Here is a 22,866-nt window from a genome sequence, read left to right as displayed (position 1 = left end):
AATCATACATTTTTTTGTTTCTTTCGTTTTATTCTTTACACTGTCTTCTCAATGAACACATGATCGGCGAAAAAAACAATTCACCTCTTTCAGGATATTAAGCCATCAAACCTGACGTAACAGCCTGATGCCATTACTGCATACTGCAGTGTTTGTGTAACAATTACAAAAGTAAAAAGTGCTACATAGTTCATACAAAAACACAGTAAACATTTAAAAAAGATTTAAATATTTGCAGTTAATTATTACAGATATACAGAATTTTGCATATAATACTTTGTCAGTCACAGTCAAGCAACATTCAATATTCCTGACAGTTGAGAAGGAAGTGCAGGTACATCGTCAGTGTCAGTGTGTGACTGTGGTGGGCCTCGAAATCTTGCATCCTATCAGGGATGCTGTGATTCACTCCTGTGCCAGTGAAATGCTCTTGACCACTCCTTTAAGCTCCAACACGACCTGTTGAGAGTCAAATACAAATACAAAAATACTAGAAGTTTTGAATTTTATCATCTACGCACATGAAACAGGTATATTACTAAACTTATCAAGGTCGCAGAAAGTCCCATTATTTACTTAGTTACCTTTCTTCGCTGTTTGATTCACATCAAAACTTTCACAGCCTTGTCCGCTGCCAGTGAGTGAGAGAAGCAACCTATCTTTGCAACTTCTGTTTGCCGTTTGCAGGATGCACAGAGATGAGGTAATGTATCTTTTTTCTCGCTATGCAAGATTCATATCTGTTATATGTGACAATGGTGAAACAAAAATTAACTTTGTCTTGCAATGTACCACCAGAATAACGAGCGGCGTCTTTTAAATTTGATAAGAATATCTACAGTATATAGAAATAGCTAATCTTCTCGCTGATGGTCGTGTTTGCTTTTTTTAAACCAGGTCAGACTCACACGTATAACCGACAGAGCTCCATTGTTAAGGCCGTCACACGCATTTGCAAATACAACAGCACTGGACTTCACACACCCACTCAATTGCTACCTCACTGTACCTCCCTCTGGGTGCACGTGCAGGTCCCTGAGCAAAATGCTACAGTACCCAGCTCTTTTTAAGAAATTATGGAGCATTTTACGTCTGAAGATTTACGTCTTCAGTTTAATTTTATAGGCTTAGAGGTTGAGACACTGAGACATTGTTGGTTTTATTAGGTGACGTACAGAACGTGGTGCAGATGCCAACACAGTAGCTTAAACTGTACATCTGTCTGTCCTCCCTGTACCTGTTTGATGAATGGCCGTCTGTTTTTCCTCTCATGTAGACAGCTACAGGCCAAGGAGTAGACACTCTCCACCTGGCTCAGCTCCCAGTCTCCCATCTTTTTGTCCAGGAAGTCCTCAAGAGTCAGGTCCTCGTCTTCATCATCTATATCATACCATACCTCCATCTGGGAGAGTGGGGTCGGGCGAATAAAGTTGGTATTAGTGCTTTTCTCATGGTGTGAGAAACTTGATTTCAACAGATGAAACTGGGCTCAAATCCTTTCAATTACGTTATTATGACCGCTAACTGATAATGTGCCCTAGCTAATTAAATGCAAAGTCTCTAATAAGCTGTAATCGTGAACTGTAGCCTGATAGATACGCAGTGAAAGCCTCTTTTGTGCAGCTTACCAGGAGCTGTGGCTCACGGTTTTCATCGGCTGGCGCGAGTCCAGACAATATTTCCAACAACACCTGTAGATGGCAGAGAGATGGGGTTAATCACATGGCTCTGGACGACAGAAAACCTTTATTACCCCCGCTATGTGCCAGGCAGCCTCACAATCACCGCAGTGTTTCCATAGCTGTCCATCTAAGACATATAAGCTGTATAAACTGCACTTTTATGGAAGGTCAGGCAGGTTTATACAGCGCTGATCTCATAAATCACCCAACCAATGTCATACAATGGATAATATGTTTGACATTTATAGCTACTGACACAGACAGCTGTGCCCCTACACAGATTCAGAACCTTTAGTAGGAAATAATGACAGATGATACATAACGTGGAGCTCCATTTTCACAAATGGGATGAAATGTACACTATAATGTTTAGGTCTTGCAGTTATGTATGCGTAAGGAGTTTGAACTGCTGAGCTGTGTTCCATATTTTTACATTATGGTTGCAATTTCTCCAATCATGACATAATATTGCATTTTGTGTGTGTGTGTGTGTGTGTGTGTGTGTGTGTGTGTGTGTGTGTGTGTGTGTGTGTGCCTGTATCCGGGCCCTCGTGTGTCGGCAGGAAAGCCTACCACTCCAAAGCTGAAGACGTCAGATTTCGGTGTGATCTCTCCTCTCAGCGCCTCAGGTGCCATGTACGCACGGGTGCCCACGATCCTCTCCGTCATCATGGTTGTTGACGTCCCCTTGGACGATGCTCTCGTCAGCCCGAAGTCTGAGACCTTTGCCACAAATCTTTCATCCAACAGGATATTCGCACTAACAAGACAAAAGAAAACAAAGATAATGTGCACAAAGAGTCTGGCATGTCTCGTTCACATATTCAGATCTTTCAGCTCATGTCAAAGAAATGACTTTTAGATTTAAGAGAAACACATATGTTCACTTTTTGGAGAGTTAAGATTTAAATGAGAAGGCTGATACTACTCTCATGTCTGTCTGTTAAATATGAAGCTACAGCCAGGTGACTGTTAGCTTAGCTTAGCACAAAGACTGTAAATAGAGGAAAACTGCTAGCCTGGCACTGTCTGAAACCAACAAATTCCATTTACCGGCTCTTCTACAGCTCATTTATTGAGACAATATATCTGTTAAATGCATATTAAAAAAAAACTGTCACAAACTCACAATTTTAGAAATTACACTTATTTTCCGAGAGTTAAATGAGGGGATGGCACCCACTTTCATGCATCTCTGTTAAATAGCTTAGCTTAGCTTAGCGCAAAGACTGTAAACAGAGGGAAATAGCTAGCGTGGCTCTACCCAAAGGGAACAAAATCCAAATACCACCTCCTCTAAATCTCACTGCTCGACACATTATATCATATTTGTTTAACGTGTATAACATTTTTCTTAAAATGTTGCAAACATCTGACTCACAAGTTTGGAAATTGCACTTATCATGGCCAGTCTCATATATAATGGTAAATATAATACCAATGTTATAGCTAGGAGACGGTCAGCTTAGCTTCGCATAAAAAGTAGAAACAGAGGTAAACAGCGAGCCTGGCTCTGTAGAACAAAGTCGGCCTCCCAGCCTCTTTAAAATTCACAAAGTAACACATCATATCTTGTTTGTATAATCTGTTCAAAAGCAGATCTGTAAAAACAAAGATGACAAACACTGAGCCTGTTTTCAGTCTTTATGCTAACTAGCCTCTGACAATATCTTCATATTAACAGATCTGAGAGGGGCCAATTTAACTGATTTATCTGATTTTAGCCCATCTTGAAGGCTTCTCGGATACATTTCCTCTTAGCCTTTTTTTAGATCAGATAGTTATCTGATCTGCCAAATGTGGTCTGAGAGGGGTCTCCATCTATTCATCAAACCCTTGTGAGACATCAACTGAGCCTATTTCCCAGAACGTTAAACCATTCCCTGTAGAAAAGATCAAGGGGCACCAATAATGAATAAAGACTTTCCCCTTTATACCTTTTAACATCCCTGTGGACATGATGGTTGTTGTGCAGATACTCCAAGCCTCTGGCTGTACCTTCAGCTATCAGGCATCTCTGTCGCCAGGACAGTGGGGGACTTCCCTGCTAAAAGGAAAAAGAGCGCACACAAATAAATGACTTTAAATGCAGATGTACTAGATAGCAGAGTCTGTATTGCAGATGGCTTTTACCAAACAAGCTAGTCGGTCCAGCAGAGAACCATTAACCATTAAGGCGTACACCAAACATGGGTGCTGTCCATCACAGGAAAATCCAACCATGTCGACCAAGTTCTCATGTTTCAACCTGTGGAACAAATCGCCTCATCAAATCACCTGTGTTTGCATATATATGTACAGTATATATACATAACATTATGTTAACCTGTAGTGGGCTTAAAGACGTTTTCTTTGACATTTGGAAAATTATGCTTATTCACTTTCTTGCTGACAAGATTGAAACCACTCTCATATGCCTCTGCACGAATGAAGCCAGGATTTGTATTTGCCCATCTGACAGCAGGCTGTTTGTCCAAAGGCACTTTAAATTATTTTACTCTCTGAAGTTTTATTACTTTGTATAAGACACCTGCTTCATACACCAGCTTGTCTGCTGTAGCTAATAAAATGTAAAAGTTATGAGGTGGCTGTGAGACGAAAGCCCAAAAGCAGCCTCGGTATTAACGAGGATAGAGAGAGAAGATGAAACATACACTTTCAGAGTTTGGATCTCTTGGTCGAACTGAACTCGCAGCTCGTCCGGGGAGACGTCATCCATCTTAAGGGGAGATAATAACTCAAGTTGTGATTCACAAGATCTCCGACAGCACGAGATTGGCTTGTCAATATTTGACACTTACTGGAGTGAGTTTTTTCACCGCAACAGGCTTGTCGTTCAGGAGACCTTTGTATACGGTGCCGAAGCCTCCCTCTCCGAGCCTGCTGCCGCCGTCTGACACAGGGCGGTCGTCGAAGTTTCCTGTGATCCTCATGAGCTCGTTGTAGAAGAAACTGGGACAACCTAATGAGGGTCGAACAGGTATGTGTGATATCAACGTTTGTGGTTACGGTCCAGTTGATTGTTTTTATAAATCGTGATTTTCTATTGTTTTTTTTAAGAGAAGCATCATTTACAGTTTTGTTTCCGTGAAAATCAAGACGTCAGGAAGTAAAAGCTCTGTACTTTTGTACTTCTTTACATACACAATATGGGGGTTTATCAAATATGATAATATGGTACAGATTAAACATCCCAAGAATATTATTATCAAAACTGAATTGAATTATCAAAATTTCAATTCATAATGACAGTTTGTTAATGTTTCACAAATTCTTCTCATGTACAGATCATCATGAAGGACTGACACAACTCGTAAAAGTCAACATGAAATGTGCATTAACTCGATCTGAAGGGGGAAAATGGCACAACCACCTGTGTGACCTAGTTCACTGCTCTCCTGTAGAATCTGTGTCTGCTCAGAGCTGTCTGCTGGCGTCTGTGTCTCCGTCTCCTCCAGTAGTGTCGTTGGAGCTGCGCTGTACGTTTGGACTGTTGGAGAGGCCTGCTGCGGCTCTGCTGAGACGGTCTCTTCCAGTGTCACTGCACAAAAGGAAAGACATCAAAATATCTTATCTTATAGACATGGTGCAGTGAGCATTGTCTTCCGTCCTCAAAGATGGGTGTGATTACTTTTATGTGAGAGACTGTGAAATATCATCCAATTATCTAGACCACGATTGACATTTCATAAAATGGAACAAGGTCTTAACTACTATGTCATATTATTGTATGTCACGCGAGTCTGTTTTCTGTTCAGTACCTGGTAAAAATACAGCTGATACTAATACTGCAGTTTTACCCAAAAATGCCAATTAAGTCACGATCCTGAAGCCTTTGGAAATCCAGGTGACGTTTCATAGTCCACGAAACATTTCTAGAGCTTCACAGCAAAACAGTGTTGCAGCATTCTCCTAAACATCTAACGCAGACGGGGACTTGTTTATGTTTTGTTGAAAACGTGAAAAGAAAAGGAAAAGAACAATATAAAAGTAATCAATACAACTTGTCCAGTGTAACCTAAGTCTCCAAAAAATCTGATTTGAAATGACATAACGTACACCAATGCGTGGTCAGGCTCATGCACTTACTATAGATGGTGTGCGTGCTAACTCTTTTGGCTTAGCAGCTACAGTTAAGATTTCTGCTTAAAAACGATGTAAATAACTTCACGTGAACCCGGTTAGGATTCTTTGGGGCTTCTGAAAACTTGGATTATGCTGGAAGAGCTGTAGGGAGCCATATTGTTTTGTTTGTTTACATTTTAAAACAAGTCCCCATCCACTTCAGGCGTTTCGGGGAATGCCGCAACACTGTTTTGCTGTGAGGTGCAAGAAATGTTTTGTGGAGTAAGAACCCCCCTGACTTTCCATCGGCATGAGGGTGAGTAGATAATATATTAATTTAGGTGTGAAGTTATCCTTAAGGCTGCAGTGTGTATTATGACATATTAGTACCTGTCTGTAGACTGCAGGTGGAAAGTAGCTCGTGGCTAAATGTGGAGCAAAGCTTCTCTTTTCTCTGAGTGAGATTCATGCTTGTTGTACACAACCCTGACGAATACATGTAACAAAAACTACTTAATGTCTGCGCTCTCTCTTTGAACATGTTAGACAACCCAACCCTAACCCAAAATGAAAAAAGAAACAATGGGAAACTGAAGTGATGAATGTAATGCAGGTTGTTGTGACCCCCTCTATGGTCTCTGATTACCACGAGGAAATAAACACACACCAGGTAGGAGGACACTAGCAGCAGCCAGCAGCCTGTGACTCTTCAAAATGTCCACCAGTTCACCCACTGTGCTGTTGGTGGTCCCCCAGTCACGAAGCAGCTCCACTGTGGGACTCTTGCCCTGAACAACAAGACCTTCGAACCTCCTATAAGACAAACAAACAAACAGATACTGTTTTAAGTAGTGTAGCCTCGCACCAACTGGCCATATCACCTGCTACAGTGCAAACACCTACCTCACGTGATGCTGAGAGTACCTGGAGTCCCCGTTCGACTTCCGTATCGATACCATGACATCCCTCCACCTGTCTTGAGGGTCCAGGAAATCGGACACCTTGCGAAGTAAACTGTAGCTGAGGTTACGGATGTAAGTAGCGGAAGTTACTGAGTTATTCATTCTCCGAGGAATACCTGTCACAAACCTGACTTCAGGGGTCTATCGGGCGTTTACACCGACATTATGTACGACTAACATGCGTATTATCCGCACACTGACTTCACCCCACGAAGGAAGAAACAGTGACAAACTTTGCTCACGGTTCTGTAAAATGTGCATTTCCGATATTGAGCAACTTCCCCGAAACGTGACACAGCTGCTAGACTATCCCACCGGCAGTCTCCACCTTCAATGCGGAAGTAGAAGAAGATAGTGGCTTTAAAAAAAGGTACAGCCTGTACTGTGAGCACTGTGTGTGTCAGTGAGAGCACATTACCTGAGGTGCTTTGGTATAAAGCATCTCTGACACGACAAGCAGAGAGAGACAGAAAAACTGAGAAAGAAAGAAAGAAAGAGACACTGAGAGCTTGTGCTTTTCTATTCCTAATGCTTGTGGTGTGACAGTGCCCTCTAGTGTACAGTCAAGAGAATTCACTGTTTTAAACCAGCTCTGTTCATGAGAATATCTCCTTTCTTTAATAATGACCCTACTTTCCTTGTCAGCCTATATTATTATTATTATTATTATTATTTATTTATTTATTTTACACAGGATGTACTGAAAAGCTGTCCTGCCACACTGTTAATTTTCTATTCATTTTACATGATTGAATTATTAATATTGATACATTTGTGGCGGTGCTGGCTATAAAATGCTTGCAAACCAGCCCCAACCTACATGAAAATATAAAGAATTGGAGGTGTATAGGGGCTTGGGTTACAAGTGGCTCAGTCAAGATAAACAAACAAAAGAAAACCTGCAGGCGTCCGGCCACTTGGAAGGCAAGCAACACTTGCACAAATAAAAGGGCGGCCCTGATGCAGGTATCTTATGGTTGAGTGGTGACTTTTGTGGTCACTTCAACTGGGCTGAGGAATAAACACAATTTCCCTCAAGGAGAATGAAATGGGGCAGCAAGGACATCTCCATAGGGGCCAAAACAGACCAGAGCTTCTGGCTGGCAATCTGTCGAGACAAGGACTCGCAGCATATCAGGGACACATCTGAGAGTGAGTCCAACCTGGGTGCCATTCCCCACCTCTCTTAAGCCTTCACTAAAGGGCGTAGTAACACCTTGATTGGCTCGGAGGGGAGTGCACCAAGCTGTCAGTCATCCCTATCCTGCACACAGGTGGGTGATCTGAATCTACTGCAGTCAGTCCAATTCAGCCCCAAACAGAAAAAGATAGCGAGTCTTACACAATGGGACTGCTACACAGTGGCGGTTCTAGACCAGTTTTAATAGGGGGGCCAGGTTGGGGCCGGCTTTTTTGTTAGGGGGCACATACAACCCGGAAAAAAGGATAAATCCCTCATTCAGACAAAGCAGTGTTTACAATTTCAACAATTTTGATTGGGTAGTAAACTGCTGAGACACTTTATTTCTGCATTTCCCTTCAGAACAAAATCATTGCAAGAAATCTGTCATTGTATTATTAATGCAGACTCCCTGTCAGGGGGGCCACAGGGGGGTCCAGACTCAGAGTTACAGGGGCACTGGCCCCTAGAACGGCCCCTGCTGCTACAGATTAATCTATGATGAATTATTATTATTATAAGATGATTATAAAATCGTAGTACTCAGAATAACTCAAAACTATAACTATCAGATAAATGTAGGGTGAAAAGGAAGTACCTTAAAGTACCATACATGAGGAAATGTACAGCGCAGATTCTACCTTTCCTTTGGGTTGTGCCTCTTAATTATGTTGCTCCTCCATCATCATTTTCTTCCTCTCACTCTTTCTGTCTTCCTGTTGGCTACCTGAGCTGTTTCAACCCCCCGATGGAGGTGGATTAATCAGTGGTATTGCTGGCTGAGCAGACGCAGATAAGAGATGGACAACACTGTGTGTTTACTCGCTGTGCAGGTCAGCAGGTTCAGCTAGAACCACTCTGCCATGCTGGCAAAGAACGCAAAAAACACACCACATGGGAGACACTTCTCAGACTTATCCTCATCTATCGCACCTCCAGGCTGCATGAAACGGCGAACCTCATCTAACAAACCTGTGTCCAACACCGCTGGCAAATCTGCAACCAAATGAAAGCATTTGTTTGAAAGTTCTTAGATTACCATTTTTGTACGATTCGTGATCTGTTTATGGTGTGTTAGTTGCTATTTACACTGTGTCTGTTGAATTGTGATCAGTTCCATGTGGACTGGAGGGCCAGGCTGTCTGGCTGAAAGGGTGGATGGGTGGAGTGATGAGTTGTGAGATGCGTGTGTGTGTGTATGAGCTTGTGTGTGTGACTATCATACTTTAAAACTCACAACTGAAATCAAACAACAAAACCGAGCAGATGCATGAAACACCATCACCAAAGCTTCCTATAAAGGTTGATTTGTTTATTTTAAGTCCTAATGGACTGAGGGGCCATGAATGTACATTAAGAAAACATACATACCGATATAAACACTCAGCCTAAACTACCCAAAAATCATCTGGAAAGTATGTAGAGGAAAACAAAATTTCAAAATGTAATTAAAATCTGCTGATTTGTTCTTTTTAATAACATCGGCATCTGTGATTGCTTTTATGGCGAGCGGTATGAAGTTTGTGGAAACGCTGACCCAAAGCATATGGCCGTCACTAATGCAAGAGCGCCAGACATCATCCACAACGTCACATTTGATTCTGTGGAGTTGTGCTGATGACAAACCGCTTTTTATATGAATTTTCACAGCTGAGCATCATTTCGGTCTCTCCTCGTGCAAACAAAGCGCACCGGATGATCTCAGCCGAGCAGGTCCGCTGTCCCACGCAGGCCTGTTTATTGTGTTTTTGGGTTTTTTTAAAGACAGGCTGATGACACAAGGCATGACACTCTTCGTCATAAAATCACATTTGTGGTGCCTTAGTGAGTCATAAAAAGCTTTTTTTCCCTCCCTAATGGACTTTTTATATCTGACAATGAGTACACATGGTCTGACTTACATGAAAAGGAGACTTCACCACGTGTGTGTAAACAAACTGCAATTAACTCATTTTGTATGATGAGCGCCATTACTAGAATTGTTGTGGCTAAGAGTGCGTGTCCTCATTTTATTCCCGTTGTTTGATGCAGGCTTCCTGAATTTATGAGCTTGTGTTTGTGTGTGTGTTTGTGTGTCACTAAACCTCTGGCTTTGCCTTCTGTGTGCCCAAACCAGAAAGGGGCTGAGCAGTTTGGTGGTAATATTTGTAATGTAAAGATAATTTCCCGATGCCCTGAGGTACCTTCAAAGGAACTCTGCGTTTTTTCTGAAGGGGTCCTGCAAGCACAAGCCACTGAGCTTTCGTATTAATGCGGCGTGTGTTTGTGTCATCTGCTGGCCTGGGAGAGCCTCACACCTGTGCACAAGAGATACTTTGAAGTGTCTAATCGGCCCCCTGCATGCCTCCTCCAGCCTTTATTGGCAGGATCCGAACACCGCACACACAGTTCACACGCAGAGGCAGGGGGGAAGGCCAAATACCGGGCTCTCCTGTGGTGAGCTGGGAGATGGAGTGAACTGATGTGGGAAAGAGAGCCTGAGAGTGATGGAAGAAAAGTGAAGAACGGGAAAGTGAAAAAGAAGAGAGGGCGCACAATAACGACGAGGAAGGAGGGAAGGAGGATCTGAAAGCAAAGGAACGAAGAGAAGGAGGGAGGAAGGTTTCCAGGGAGAGCAGAAAGAGAGGTCCCCCATCGTTTGGGAACAAGGGCAGAGGCAGTCGGCGTGCCAGAGTGGTTTAAATCACCAGGGAGAAACCCCGCAGGTGGAGGAAGTTATCAGAGGAAGTCATACGACGTCCAGGAGACCCTCTGTGTTAAACAAAGACGGATGGGATGAGAGCTGTTGCTCGACACAGTAGGCGAGATAGGGAGGCCGTTCATGCCTCTCATTTATTATCATTACATTTGTGTCAAGGACCCGCTTTGCTGGCAGTCTGTCAAAAACCCCGCTTCATGACACAGTTTTTTGAAATGTTTGACCCAAATCCTTAAAGACTTTTATTATTACCAACGGAGATTCTGGTTGCTGCACAAGTTGAGAATGTTTCTCAATTTCAAACGTAGTGACATATCTTATTTTAACAAGACAAGAAACTATGAAACAGAGGGCTCGCCACCCCAAAATGTGGTGAAGTGCATGCCGTTACCCCAACCATCTATGGCTGGTGCTGTTTTTGTCTTTTTGTGCTCAAACATCCCGAGTCCGCCTTTGCTGAGTGGCTGAATGAGTTGAGGTTTTGGAAACAGATTAAAAAAAAAATTAAAAATTAAAAATCTTTCTTTATTTTGCAGAAGACATTCCTTCTTAATGTTGTTGAAGATCTTTGAAATGCCCTAAAACTCTGGCTGGCAAAAACCCCCCCAACTTTCTGGATTTCTGAAAAAATTCCATGTATTTATCGCAGTTTTTATTTCATTTAATAAGTCTAATGGAGATTTATTTATGAGGGAGACCTGAGCAGGATACTGAAGAACAGTATAATCAATTTGAATAGAGGGAAAGTAAGCAAGCAAGGTTTAATAAAAAAAATCCTTATCTCTTTGACTCCACTCTAATGATTATATATAAGCCCAAACTGGAGTAAGGACGCTGCCAGTGTCTTTGCATTAACTGAATTTCTGTTATTGTCTCCACTCAGTGCATACTCCTTTATAGGCTGAAACACTTGGAGCTCCAGCTCACCTAGAAATAAGACGGCAAAGCAAAAGCACCCTCTGATGTATGCCTGCGTGCGTCGCTGTGAGTAATTACCGGCCTCAGACAGGTGCATCCAACTCATTAGGGTGGAAACTGGCAGATTTATGTTCGCGAGTCAACACCACAGAGGCAATGTGTACAGTCGCCGTGATTAATTAGCAGTCTTGTCGTGTAGAGTAACAGTTCACCCGGCTCATCAGAGGTCTCCCATGTTGGAATTCAAATGAGCCAAATGAATGGGAGGACCCGCTCGGGGAGACAGAGAGGAGCAACGGGGGGTATGGGCACCGCATCGGGGCCCAATAGAGGAGCTTCAATGTATGTCTGCATACCCACTGCCTGTCCATACAAGGCTTTAAGCAGTGTGCCACTGATGGTCAATGAGAAGTTCCCAGCAGGGAGCCTCCTCTCAAACTGGAACACTGTTGAGCCAGTATAATGTATGTTCTTTAAGGAGAAGCCCCCCGGGAGGGAACAGCATTTTATTAGGGTTTTGTTTAGGAACTTATAGCTGGATTTACAATAAGAGCCCTACTGCCATTCTGTGGCATGGTTTAGTATGTTGATTTTGTTTAAATAGGGTACATGAGGTGATGCAGTTACCCATGTAACACATAGAGGGCAGTAGTGGCTTGTAACGTCTCATAATTAGCCAACGTGGTCAACATTGACACATGCTCAGACATCCAATAAAACTGGATGAAAACACATAAAATCAAATCAAATAAAAAGAGAATAAAAAAGATTTGTATAGCTAATCTGAAGCAAAGTGACTCTCATAGCCCAGAAGTCACTGTGGTGTTTTAAAGTACTAACTTATGAACATTAAGTTTCTAATTGCTTCCTCATTTGTTTTTCAGTGGATTGTAGCACTTCCAGGAGAATATCTGCAGCAGCTGTTGGATTGTCCAGTCTGTTCCCTGGGTCTATGAAACACACACACACACACGCACACACACACACACACACACACACACACACACACACACACACACACACAAATTTGCAGCTCATCAGGAGTCTGCTTCTAAGGAATGATCTGGCGGCATCCTGAGTGGCAGCTTGCCGTTGCGTTGCACTCGAGTGGTCACCGACACTGCCTGATTGCAGGAGGTTGCACTCTCATATTTCCTCAAAAAATCTCTGGCCACAATCCCAAAATTATCTGTCCAGCCGAGCGCACCAGCATGAGAAAAAAAAAAAATAACAGAGAGAGAGACAGAGACAGAGAGAGAGAGAGAGAGAGAGAGAGAGAGAGAGAGAGAGAGAGAGAGAGAACGGCCTCCCCTGGCATCTCCACTGCCTGAAGGCTACTTGTTAGGTGGGTGTTTTCTGGGATGTTTGGCAAAAAGCCACGAGTCATGCAATGCACAGGCATGCACGCAAGCATCTGAATCTAACTTACATTTACATTTTAATATGAGGATTTCTTCATTCATTCATTTATTCAAAAAAGAATATCAAAGCAGATTTTAGGAGCACATTTGCTCATACCTTCTAACTCTTCTTGATGAAGACATAAAACATTCAACTGGAAAACACTGGTAAAAACAAGCGATTACACTTGGAAGTGTTACAGACTCAAACCCTACGTCAGTGGGTATGAGGACACATTGATCAATTGACATGCATCATGATAATGATTAAAACGTTGGGTGGCACACTGAACAGAGTTGTCATGAGGCATCCGGCAAACATGGAGGGTAGTTTAACCTGAACGGTTATTTCAGCTCTTTTTTCTTTTACTTTTTCTTACCCTCCCCTTTAGTGGCCACAAAAAATGTGAAAGGCCCTTTCTGGAGCCAGTGTTTGTGGTTGTCTGTTGTGGGCTACTGTAGAAACACAGCAGTGCAACAAGACTCCTACAGAGGATGACCTGCTAATTGTAAGGTGACGAAAACACAACGATTCTTAGTTTCAATATAAACTTCAATATCATACTCCAATGAAAACAAAACCATGAAAATTATATTCCATTTCTGCCATTAGATCCCCCTAAATCCCAGTAAATTCTGTGTACTGAACCTTTAAATCTCAAAGGAGTCATTTGTAGCCTACTTTTCCCTCTACCCTTGGCTGTAGCTAGCTACTGTTAGCATCTTAGCTCATGGCTCAGTTTGATTTGGCAGGGAACAACCGGGGAAGCAGTGAGGAACTGATTAAGCGCACACACAATGATTTCATACACACAATTAAAGTGTGAATTGTCATTCATATTTATAAATATCATATTCCATTTATAGAAATTACTTCAGCAATCATCAATTGTTTTGATTTTTAAATGTTTCTAGAGTCCATCCTTAATTAATTTTCCTCTTTCTGCTACAAACTTGTATCTGTTTTATAATGAGAGCAGCCACTTTGTATTGTATACACACAATGCCTCACTTCCCTGTGGTCAAAGCTCTAAACTGCACGCTGGTTCTCGTTGAGCCTATAACATCCATTGTTTTGATCCCGATTTCTATGGGGGATCCTTTTGTGTGGGCTCTCCAAGATATAACTGGGGCGTAATTCATTGGAATGGGGGGCTGCTGAGGGTCAATAGTGACCCTGAATGCTGAAAAGGCCTTCTGATCTTCCTGAAGCAAATCATTAATGGTAGGTAACCCCTGCCACTGATGCTTTGCTCCACTGAGGGCGGAGGTGAAAGGAGCCAGCACGGCCCTTTGACATCCCAGCGGGGACCCTGTAATCCAACGCTCGTCAGTGCTAATCCATAGCTTCACAGCCACAAAGAGACCGGCAGCACATGTGTTGCGATTGCAAACATTCCCCCTTATATTAACACCAAAGGAGGAACCTCAATAGACAGATGAGTGGAAGAAAACAAACAGGCTTGTTAGTTAATTTAACTTGTGATTATGGGAGGAATAATGACAGGTTTCCTCTTTGACAAAGGCCGACTCTGATTGGCTGCCCAGGGCCGGTGAGGAGTCAAGGGTCAAGTCACTGACATCTGAGTTGTTCTCTCCTTTTTTCATGCTCACTTGTGCCATGCAAGTTTTCCGCAAGGAATGCCGAAAACCCTCGAGAGGATTTTTTTTCTTTTTTCTTTCCTGAGATGTTTAAAGATGTGAGGAAGGATTCAACCCCAGGTGGGCTGGGACACTAATCTACCGGAGCCTCCGCACACAAAAGCAGATTTTTTTTAAATGATACAAATTCCTAATTTGTTGAAGGTTTTCTGATCTCTCTTTTCATGGTTTCCCCCCGCATATTGTCATTCCGTAATGCTCTTGAAAACACCAGTCTTTGGCTAGATAAATAACCCGAGGCGGATTGGAGGGGTTGTTCCGATCTCCCACAATGAGCTGCTCCCCTCAAACTTCAAAGCGGGTCTAGACGTCAACTTTGAGGCCTTGAGAATATTCTCAGCCCACAGATGACAAAAGACCGCCACAGGTGGTTTATTCTTCAAACTATAAAACAATACTGCGCCTTATTTGTTCCTCGTTTTTTTTCTTAAAAAACCTGTTGCGACGCGTTGATGGATGAGGTAAAGGGCCGCACCGATGAAAGAGTGAAGAGGAGACATGAAAGGGTTGATACGCTGACATTCACTGTAACTTTTTTGGGTAAGGTTTGTTGCTCTTTTGTGGCTGAAATAACACGAGTACAGGTAGGACATTTTAATGAGTCGAGTGGAAGTCATCCAGTAGTATCAGCTAAATGAGTCCCGTCCTGTGTCCTCCCTTACAGCTACGTTCTCTGTTATAACTTGCTTAATCCACCGAAAAACATAACAGGTACACAAAAGAAAAAATATTAGTATCTAGGTCATGGTTCCAGAGAAACCCAGGACTGTGTTCTCTTTGTGGTCACAGTATTAATCTCATAATCGCCCCTCAGAGGTACACACATTGAGTTTCCATTAATTATCACAAAGTGTTTATCATGTGATTCATCCCTCCTGGTCTCCAAGGCCGTTTTGTCTTGTGCATTGATTACACTTGAGGTTAACGCCCGGCAAGCCCTTTTCAACACACACTCTAAATGCTGAATCATCCTAATCCCCTGGATTTATCCTTTATCCACAGTGAAAACAGTCAGTGGCAGTGTTTAGTGGACTATAAATAAGAACAGCTCAGAAAATGGTGGCTGTGGATGATATGGAGAATTGAGCACCGCAGACTTAATCTATGGATTAAACTGCACAACAATGGTGGACAGGATGGTTACAGTGTGTATGTGAGGGGTATGGCAATAAATGGCTCTTGTGTTGATGCTGCCCCTCATCATGAGCATAGGATTTCCTGATTTTTTTTACAAATCAAAATAGCACAAGCAGTACAATGTTTAGCTACGTTTTATTCTTTAATGCAGATATTTATACACAGGCAGAAGTACTTTACAACCTGGTTGTGACCTTAAAGATGCACTATGTAGTTTTCTGATGGAAATGTCTTTTTATCAGAAATGAATCACTGACTGATTTTTTTTTGTGGCTAAACAAACTTAATAAACAAACTCTTCAGTTTCTTGACTGAATAAACAAACTGACTATTAAGGACAATACAATTTCATACTGTTTCTCTTGACTTTACTATCTGTGATAAAACAAGTTGTATGTGTAACAATTCAGGGACTGAATCCTTAGAAAAACAAACAGACCACCAAGTTGTGTTCTTTAAATGTCATGAAGGGCTTGCTGAAGCTTTGCCTCCTTCCCAAATGAAATGTCGAGATCTTCTTCCCCATTTCCACCAGATTTGCTCGGGTCCCTTAACCAGTTCTGCACAGGATTAGTTGAACCTTGGTATTGTCAAGCAAACCAGCCCACATCTCCACCAGTTTTGAGCAGAATCATTGTAATACTGTTGCTATTACATATCCAAAAAAAAACATCACCAACTTTCAGTGATAAGAAGACATAGATGACCAGCTTCTCAATCCTCTCTTTCAAACCTGTAGAGTGTGACACATCCAGTCCTGTCGCCACAGCTTGCACTTCAACTTCAACTGTTTGTGTTGGTTGGCAGAAAAGGTTGTCAGGTGATCATTAGTAATCCTCCAGTCTTTCCAGCCCGTCCTCATCAGAAAAATTACCATATGGGCCGAAGGTGAAAGCAGCTTACTACGACCTCTAATGGCACTAGTGAATATCACAGCAGCAAAGGGGGGAAGTCAGGTTTAGGTATGAAAGAGGTTGGGATAGATGTTCATCTGGAAGCACAGGACTTTTACCCAGACCATTCGCTGTTTTCAGTATATAATCAGAAGTCAACTTACTAACTTTGTAAAGTGATGTCACGCTTGCAATGTAAAGAATGTGTGTAACTGTCGTTTTTGGAACAACGATAAATGATGCAACAGCCCCCCATTCCAATGATAAACAAATGATATCTGTTGTCTTAGGAGTCATTGGCTTATCGAACTATTAATTTTTTAAACTTTTTTTTTTAAAAGGATGAGCTCTCTTCTTCATCATCGCACGCAGCCGCATTAGAAACTCACGTGCCATTTACCGCATTTATCAGACACCGTTTACCTGTCACATTTATGGATTCCCATCTGAAATACACAGTTCCTTTTTAATTTTTACGGGTGCAGTCTGAACAGGAGAGGTTAAAATGTGTAGAGTTGCTGCTGTCCTCGGGCCCTCCTTGTGTCTAGAGAGCATCACCGGGTGGTGGTGTGTGTGGGTTGGATGTAGGGTGGTCTGGAGCCATTTCCAGCACTGCAGAGAAGCAATCGGGAAGTTTCTTGGAATTGAGCAGCTACCAGAAGCCGGTGCAGGGTTCGGAGGGGCATCTAATAACTGAACAGCCTGCGATGAATTATATGATAAGGATAAACACTACCGTGTCAAAAGAAGGCCAGATTCCTCAAAGCCTCAGCAACTTATTACATCTTGAAATATGGAAGTCGACACCTGAATTGGTAATGCCGAGGGTGATATTAACTATCACCTGTGTTTTCAGTTCCAGTAAAGACGATTCAGCTTAACCGGACACGTCAGGTGTTAATCCTGTTCGTTGTTAAGTCACGTGTTGTGTTTTGCGTGTCTGTGCGTTAAACCCTCTTGTTGTTTCCTCAAGAAGAGGTCTGAGTTTTTCAATAGATTTCAAGTCGCTGATGCTTCACCTTTGCACCTCTGGAAAAACCTGTCACATAAAGAAAGGTTTGTGGAAGTTCAGAACAGGGGGGCCCCATTTCCGAGTACTTAGCTGTCATGTAAAACCGAGGGTGTCATCACCAGCCAAAACACACAGCAGCACCGTCTGTAGCTCCGTGTGCAACAGTGTGTAGGATCGTACAGGTACTACTGTAGGGCATGGAAATCAACCGGAAAAATAAATATCTACAATTAAAGGATCAAAAATACCAAAGTCGTAAACTCTCCTTAAAACTCAGTTTTCTGAAAAAAGTGGCTGCCGTTACACAGCCGAGTGTGTTGGTAAATTATCAGTGTGAATCCTTTTAACTTCAATCACCATCTTTGGGATGTGGGGATGATTGCTACATGGTGTAATTGAAGAGTAGATCAAACGCTGAGGCAGAAGTGCTCGCTGAAGACGAGTGTCAGGCCATAGAGGGAGCCGCAACTACAGACTGTGGCACTGTTGGGAAATGGAGTCCTACAGATTACAGACCGGGATTATCGCTACAACAGTACAGCAGTTTGTGGGTGTTGGTAAAACCACAACAACTGCACTGGCATGACAACTGAGATTAGAGTTAATACATCTTTTGGTTTGGTTCATGCTGTAAAGTATTTGTCAGTAGTCTGGGTAAGATATAGTTTTTATTCTTTAATTCCTGGAAGTACACTAATGCAATATTCATGTGTGATGAAACTGAATGTGATATCCTTTTTCTTGCTGCTAGCCTGTAGTCACCTTTTTTTTTTTTTTTTTTTTTTTACACAATTTTTCAGTTTAAAGCAACAGAATCTAATTTACTGGAGAAAGACAGTAAATTGTTGTGTCTCCACAGATCGTTTGACACCAACCCAAAGGACCAGTATTTGACGACCTGAGGATGAGTCTCAATGATCACATACCTTTAACCAGAAGGTTACTTTTTGATGCTTTATTTTGCCATGTTTCCTCACAATCTTGGATTTGAACTGAAGCTATGGAGCTCTATGTAGCTTATTTTTATAGTCTCAGTTCCAGCTTGTCAAACACTGACGCATTGGGATGGGCGACTATCCCAAACTAAAATCCCAAAGTGCGAGTATTTGACAAGTTAGAAATGTGACTCAGTGAATGTATATTCACCTTTAATATTCAATAAATAAAAAGTTAAGAAAGAAAATCTAGATAAGGTCAGCTTTAATCCTAAAAACCCAATTTGAACTGGAGAGAAGTTACTGTAAACATCTAATCTAATGTACAATATAGTGATTATAGTATGTTTTTGATTACTGATTTATCTGGTCATTATTTTCACAATTAATCTATTGATCATTTAGTCTATGAAATGTTTAAAAGACTGTGAAATAAATGCTGGTAACAATTCTTTAGAGCTCAAAGTGACAACTTCAAACAGCAGTCTGAAACCCAAAGACTCCTCATTCAATACCTATAACCACAAAGAAAAGCAGCATTTCAGAAGCTGGAAACATGAGATCAAATATGTCAAATTTTTGCTTGAGTAAAGACTGAAACGATTGATTGATCATCTAAATATTTCAATTCTCTTTTGTTTGTGCCATGGGGTCACTCGACTAATAGCTGCAGCTGTAACGACAGGTTCAGTGACAACAGGACGTAAAAGGTCAGGGTGAGGGCGCAAGACGTATAAATGTGTCCTCCAATGCAACAGTTATACACTGAAAATTCTTTAAAGCAGTTTTGCAGCTTTGTAGTTATTTGCAGAAGTTGTTTCAACACATCCTCTCTGAGTGTGACACTGGCCCCATTCACAATAAACTCCAAAGTATAGCTGAACTCAGGTTATGGCCGGTCATTTCCATTCCATTCCTGACTGATCACCTGAAATATTTGTCCAGCAGGCTCTCCAGCATCCACCATCGATCAAGATGTACACACACTTCCCAAACCCTTGAATCTGCCATGCCACACCCTGTCTGTCACTGATAGACTACAGATGCTATCAGGGGACGCACGTCGCCATGTCTGGACGAGGTTGAATAACACTGTTTGCTCTCTGTAGTGCACTGGTCACCTACTTCCCTCTGCGTCCCTACAGCTAGAGGAGGAGCGAGAGGGGGATGGGGAGGGGGAGTCAGATTGGGCTCCGGATAACTCTGTTTCAGGACCGGTATGGCTGACTGTTCGCTGAGTGTTGTTTTGATTAGTTACTAGCTCTGCCATGGTGGTTATGTTTACGCCAATGTCTGTTTATTTGAAAGTCGGTTGGTTCATCAGCAGCATTAAGCAAATACAGCTGAACCAATCTCCACGAAACTTGGAGGATGGGGTCACAGCTTGCAAATTCTGGTGCCGATAAAGATAAAGGGATGTGTCCTAGATTTGAATCGTCTTGTGTCTGAATGGTGCTATGATAAACTTGCCTCTCACCTCTGAGACAAACCCAATGTTTAAACCATTCATTATATATTTGCTTCATGATTTTAGTTTTGGAAAGGCTATATGAAACAAACTAAAGGTGAGTTAAGAGAAAACACAACACTGTTGTGGAGCCCATGTTTCATCGAACTCTGCAGCCATGTCAGCATTGTGACAGTGATTGATGTGCATCACTAAAACTGGGAATGCTGACTGGCAGTTGTAAAGCTATATTCTCTCCATAAACACATAACCACAACACAGGTCCTCAAGGGATAAGGAAGACAAATTGAGGTGTGTCAGACAGATGCCAGAAGAGAAAGATACTCACCGCGGCTTCTATGGGTCATATACTTTAAGTGTTATGGAAGAAGGGCGTTAGCACGTCTGCTGAGTCGTGTTTCTGCAGTTTGATTTGTTTTATGGCGGGGGATGAGTTTGTGGGCCGCTTGGTATGTGAGGAACAATGTCTGTGGGTAACAGGGCAGTGATTTCTTGTGATGTCTGAAGAGGTATCATTACCTCTAATGTCCTTTCAGACGGTAAGCGCCGGGTCAGAGGGCAGGGTGTGCACTTCGTCTCCCTCTTCACCAGACTGGAGATACATGCTGATTTATTGCAGGCGGAGAAGAAAGACAGAAAACAGAAAAGACTGAAAAAAGTTTGGACAAGCAAAAAAAGGAAAGAATATGATGTTGGAAAGAAAAAAGAAAGAAGCAGCAGGAGTGGCTCCTTGAGTTGTTTGAGAATCCACTATAAGCTATATAGTATATTCCAACTATAATATGGAATACTTTTTCATCACCATTTGAGTTATAATGTACACCAAATCTTTATCTCCATACAGACCTGTCAACACACCTATGAAACTTTTTTGCTCATTCAATGCCAACATTTAAAAAAAAATGTTTATCTCTCCAATATATAGTCATATATTGTCATTGGCAACCAGAACTATTATAACTGTCCTATTTTTATGTGAACAATACGTCAAATTCCAATTTGTGTGGCAGTTCCCCTCAGTGCTCGGGACGTTTTCAGCTTCTTTCAAATCAGTGCTTTGGTTTTATGCTCTGTAACTTTACTTTGTTGCCTCACTTTTACTGCTCTTATCTACATCATAGTGTTTTCACTCGGTAAAAACACCTACTGTATGGGCCATCCAACCTGACCAACTCAAGACCACAAACTCGGAAAAAGGTAATGATAAGCCGATGAACAGAGTGGAATATTTAACTGCAAGCCAGGTTATTTCCTCAGGGGTTGCTTGAGACAAAAACGAGAACACCACTGAGTGCTTTTTCTCAATGGATAAGATGCTTCCAGGTGGTTCTGTGTCACAAACCATCTGTTGCATCAGGTCGGGGGAAGGAATGTGGGTATGGTGGATACGGTTAAAACATTGTATTTGAATGTATGTGTGCATGTATTACTGTCTGTGATGTGACACAGACTCTGGCCTTCAAAATGTAAGTCAGACATGCTTTGCAAACATCCACTGCCCCCAGTTTTATCTCCTTCTATACTTCCGTCGGTATTGAACACGAATCGTGCGCTGCAGAAGTGTAACAAATGGAGGTAATCCCCTAGGAAAGCTAGTCTGAGATGGAAAAAGTTGCGTAAAGGAGGTTCAATTGAAAGTAAAACACGACGCGGACAATCTTATATCAACAAGTAGGGCAGTGATACAATTGCAATATTTGTTTTGTCTGAGTTCTGTCTGTCTGTGCATCTGCATGTTCTAACCCAGTTTGCTTGAACAGGATTAGTATTTGTTTCCACCTGCATCTGGAAGAAAAAAGACCTGTGCCTCCTTGGCTTTGATTACATGTTACATTTTGCTGTAACATTTTTAATTAGAGAACACACAGACACAGAGGATGTGGAACAAGTTGAGTCACAGTTAGCTCGGTGTCAGGAATCAAGCAATTTTTTTTACAAGTTACCCGCATATTCACTCGCAATACATTCTTAAACTTTTCTCCTGTATAGTATAGAATCCTTCTGCCCTGATGCTGACCCTGCAGGGAGGCTACAGGACTCTTCAGTAGTGTACCAACACGCATTTTTCCATTGTTCCATGTGTCATTACATCCATGATGTAATGTGAGTGTGTGTGCTACACCTGCCCCGAGGCCACGGTGAGACTTCTGCTGTTGTTGGAATAATTTGCAATCTCCTGTTTTGTTTGTTTTACCTCACATCGGATGGAATTCCCCTCTTATCTTAATCCAATAATTACTTAAACCTGGATGTCAAAACACTTTTCCATTATTATCAGAGCACCCCCCCTTCCCCCTTTCTTTTGATGGCAGTTGTTACCTTCCAGGAACACGGTCCTTGGGTCTACTTTTTTGCTTAACCGAGTTGTCAGGATCCACAACCACTGGAGTTAAGTCCGTCCCAGGTGACAACACGGCCGTATGTCTGATCTCAGGATGTGGTGCTGACTTGTCCGGATTGAGACAACACATTACCTCATCTAACTTTAATTTGAACCAATCTTTATTCTGTTTACACAAACAGATCAGAAAAAAATAATAATATGGGTGGATGTTTTCTTACTAAAGACGAAGAGTAAATATGAAGTGGAAGAACCAAACTGCATCAGCAAATAAACTTGTTGAAAAGCCACTTTATACACATGACATTTTCTTTTTAAACAATATTAATAACGTTAGTGTATAAACGTCTTTGCCACTGACTTCGCACTTTCTCGTATGCCTCATTACTGGGGCGTCTGATGCACGGGGCTGAAGTGAGAGCATTTACAAACGTGTCTCTTACGCTCAAAAGGGAAGGCACTTTTTGGCACCAGACCACAATAGCTCCACCAGCAAATGGATTTCCACCCAAT

The 22,866-nt window shown here is 42.0% G+C and overlaps 1 protein-coding gene across 4 annotated transcripts; it reads right to left on the bottom strand.

The window, feature by feature from the left end:
* Nucleotides 1–9: 9 nt before the first annotated feature.
* On the bottom strand, nucleotides 10–7,169 carry irak4 (interleukin-1 receptor-associated kinase 4). Of its 4 annotated transcripts, XM_030425953.1 has the most exons (12): nucleotides 6,837–7,167; nucleotides 6,651–6,761; nucleotides 6,415–6,560; nucleotides 5,056–5,223; nucleotides 4,484–4,644; nucleotides 4,337–4,401; nucleotides 3,816–3,930; nucleotides 3,620–3,729; nucleotides 2,256–2,442; nucleotides 1,629–1,691; nucleotides 1,238–1,402; nucleotides 406–459 (listed from the first exon to the last, which is right to left on the bottom strand). In XM_030425953.1, exons 2-12 carry the CDS (start codon nucleotides 6,704–6,706, stop codon nucleotides 406–408), a joined length of 1,290 nt encoding a protein of 429 aa, XP_030281813.1. In that variant the 5' UTR covers nucleotides 6,707–6,761; nucleotides 6,837–7,167. The 4 variants fall into 4 exon arrangements, with proteins under 4 accessions (XP_030281811.1, XP_030281812.1, XP_030281814.1 ...); XM_030425951.1 differs by lacking the exon at nucleotides 6,837–7,167 and having other exon boundaries at nucleotides 10–459; nucleotides 6,651–6,811; XM_030425952.1 differs by having other exon boundaries at nucleotides 274–459; nucleotides 3,620–3,726; nucleotides 6,651–7,169.
* Between the last annotated feature and the right edge of the window lie 15,697 nt (nucleotides 7,170–22,866).

This window comes from Sparus aurata, chromosome 8 (assembly GCF_900880675.1).
Source record: "Sparus aurata chromosome 8, fSpaAur1.1, whole genome shotgun sequence".
In the NCBI taxonomy this organism is placed as follows: domain Eukaryota; kingdom Metazoa; phylum Chordata; class Actinopteri; order Spariformes; family Sparidae; genus Sparus; species Sparus aurata.
This window is presented reverse-complemented; position numbering and strand designations above follow the sequence as displayed.

Excerpts from the sequence above, each read along its gene's own strand:
- irak4 (XM_030425951.1), bottom strand. The coding sequence starts at position 6,811 with ATGAATAACTCAGTAACTTCCGCTACTTACATCCGTAACCTCAGCTAC. Across the intron at positions 6,561-6,650 it reads TACTCTCAGCATCACGTGAG|GAGGTTCGAAGGTCTTGTTG; the intron begins GTAGGTGTTTGC and ends TTTGTCTTATAG. Across the intron at positions 1,403-1,628 it reads ACCGTGAGCCACAGCTCCTG|ATGGAGGTATGGTATGATAT; the intron begins GTAAGCTGCACA and ends CCACTCTCCCAG.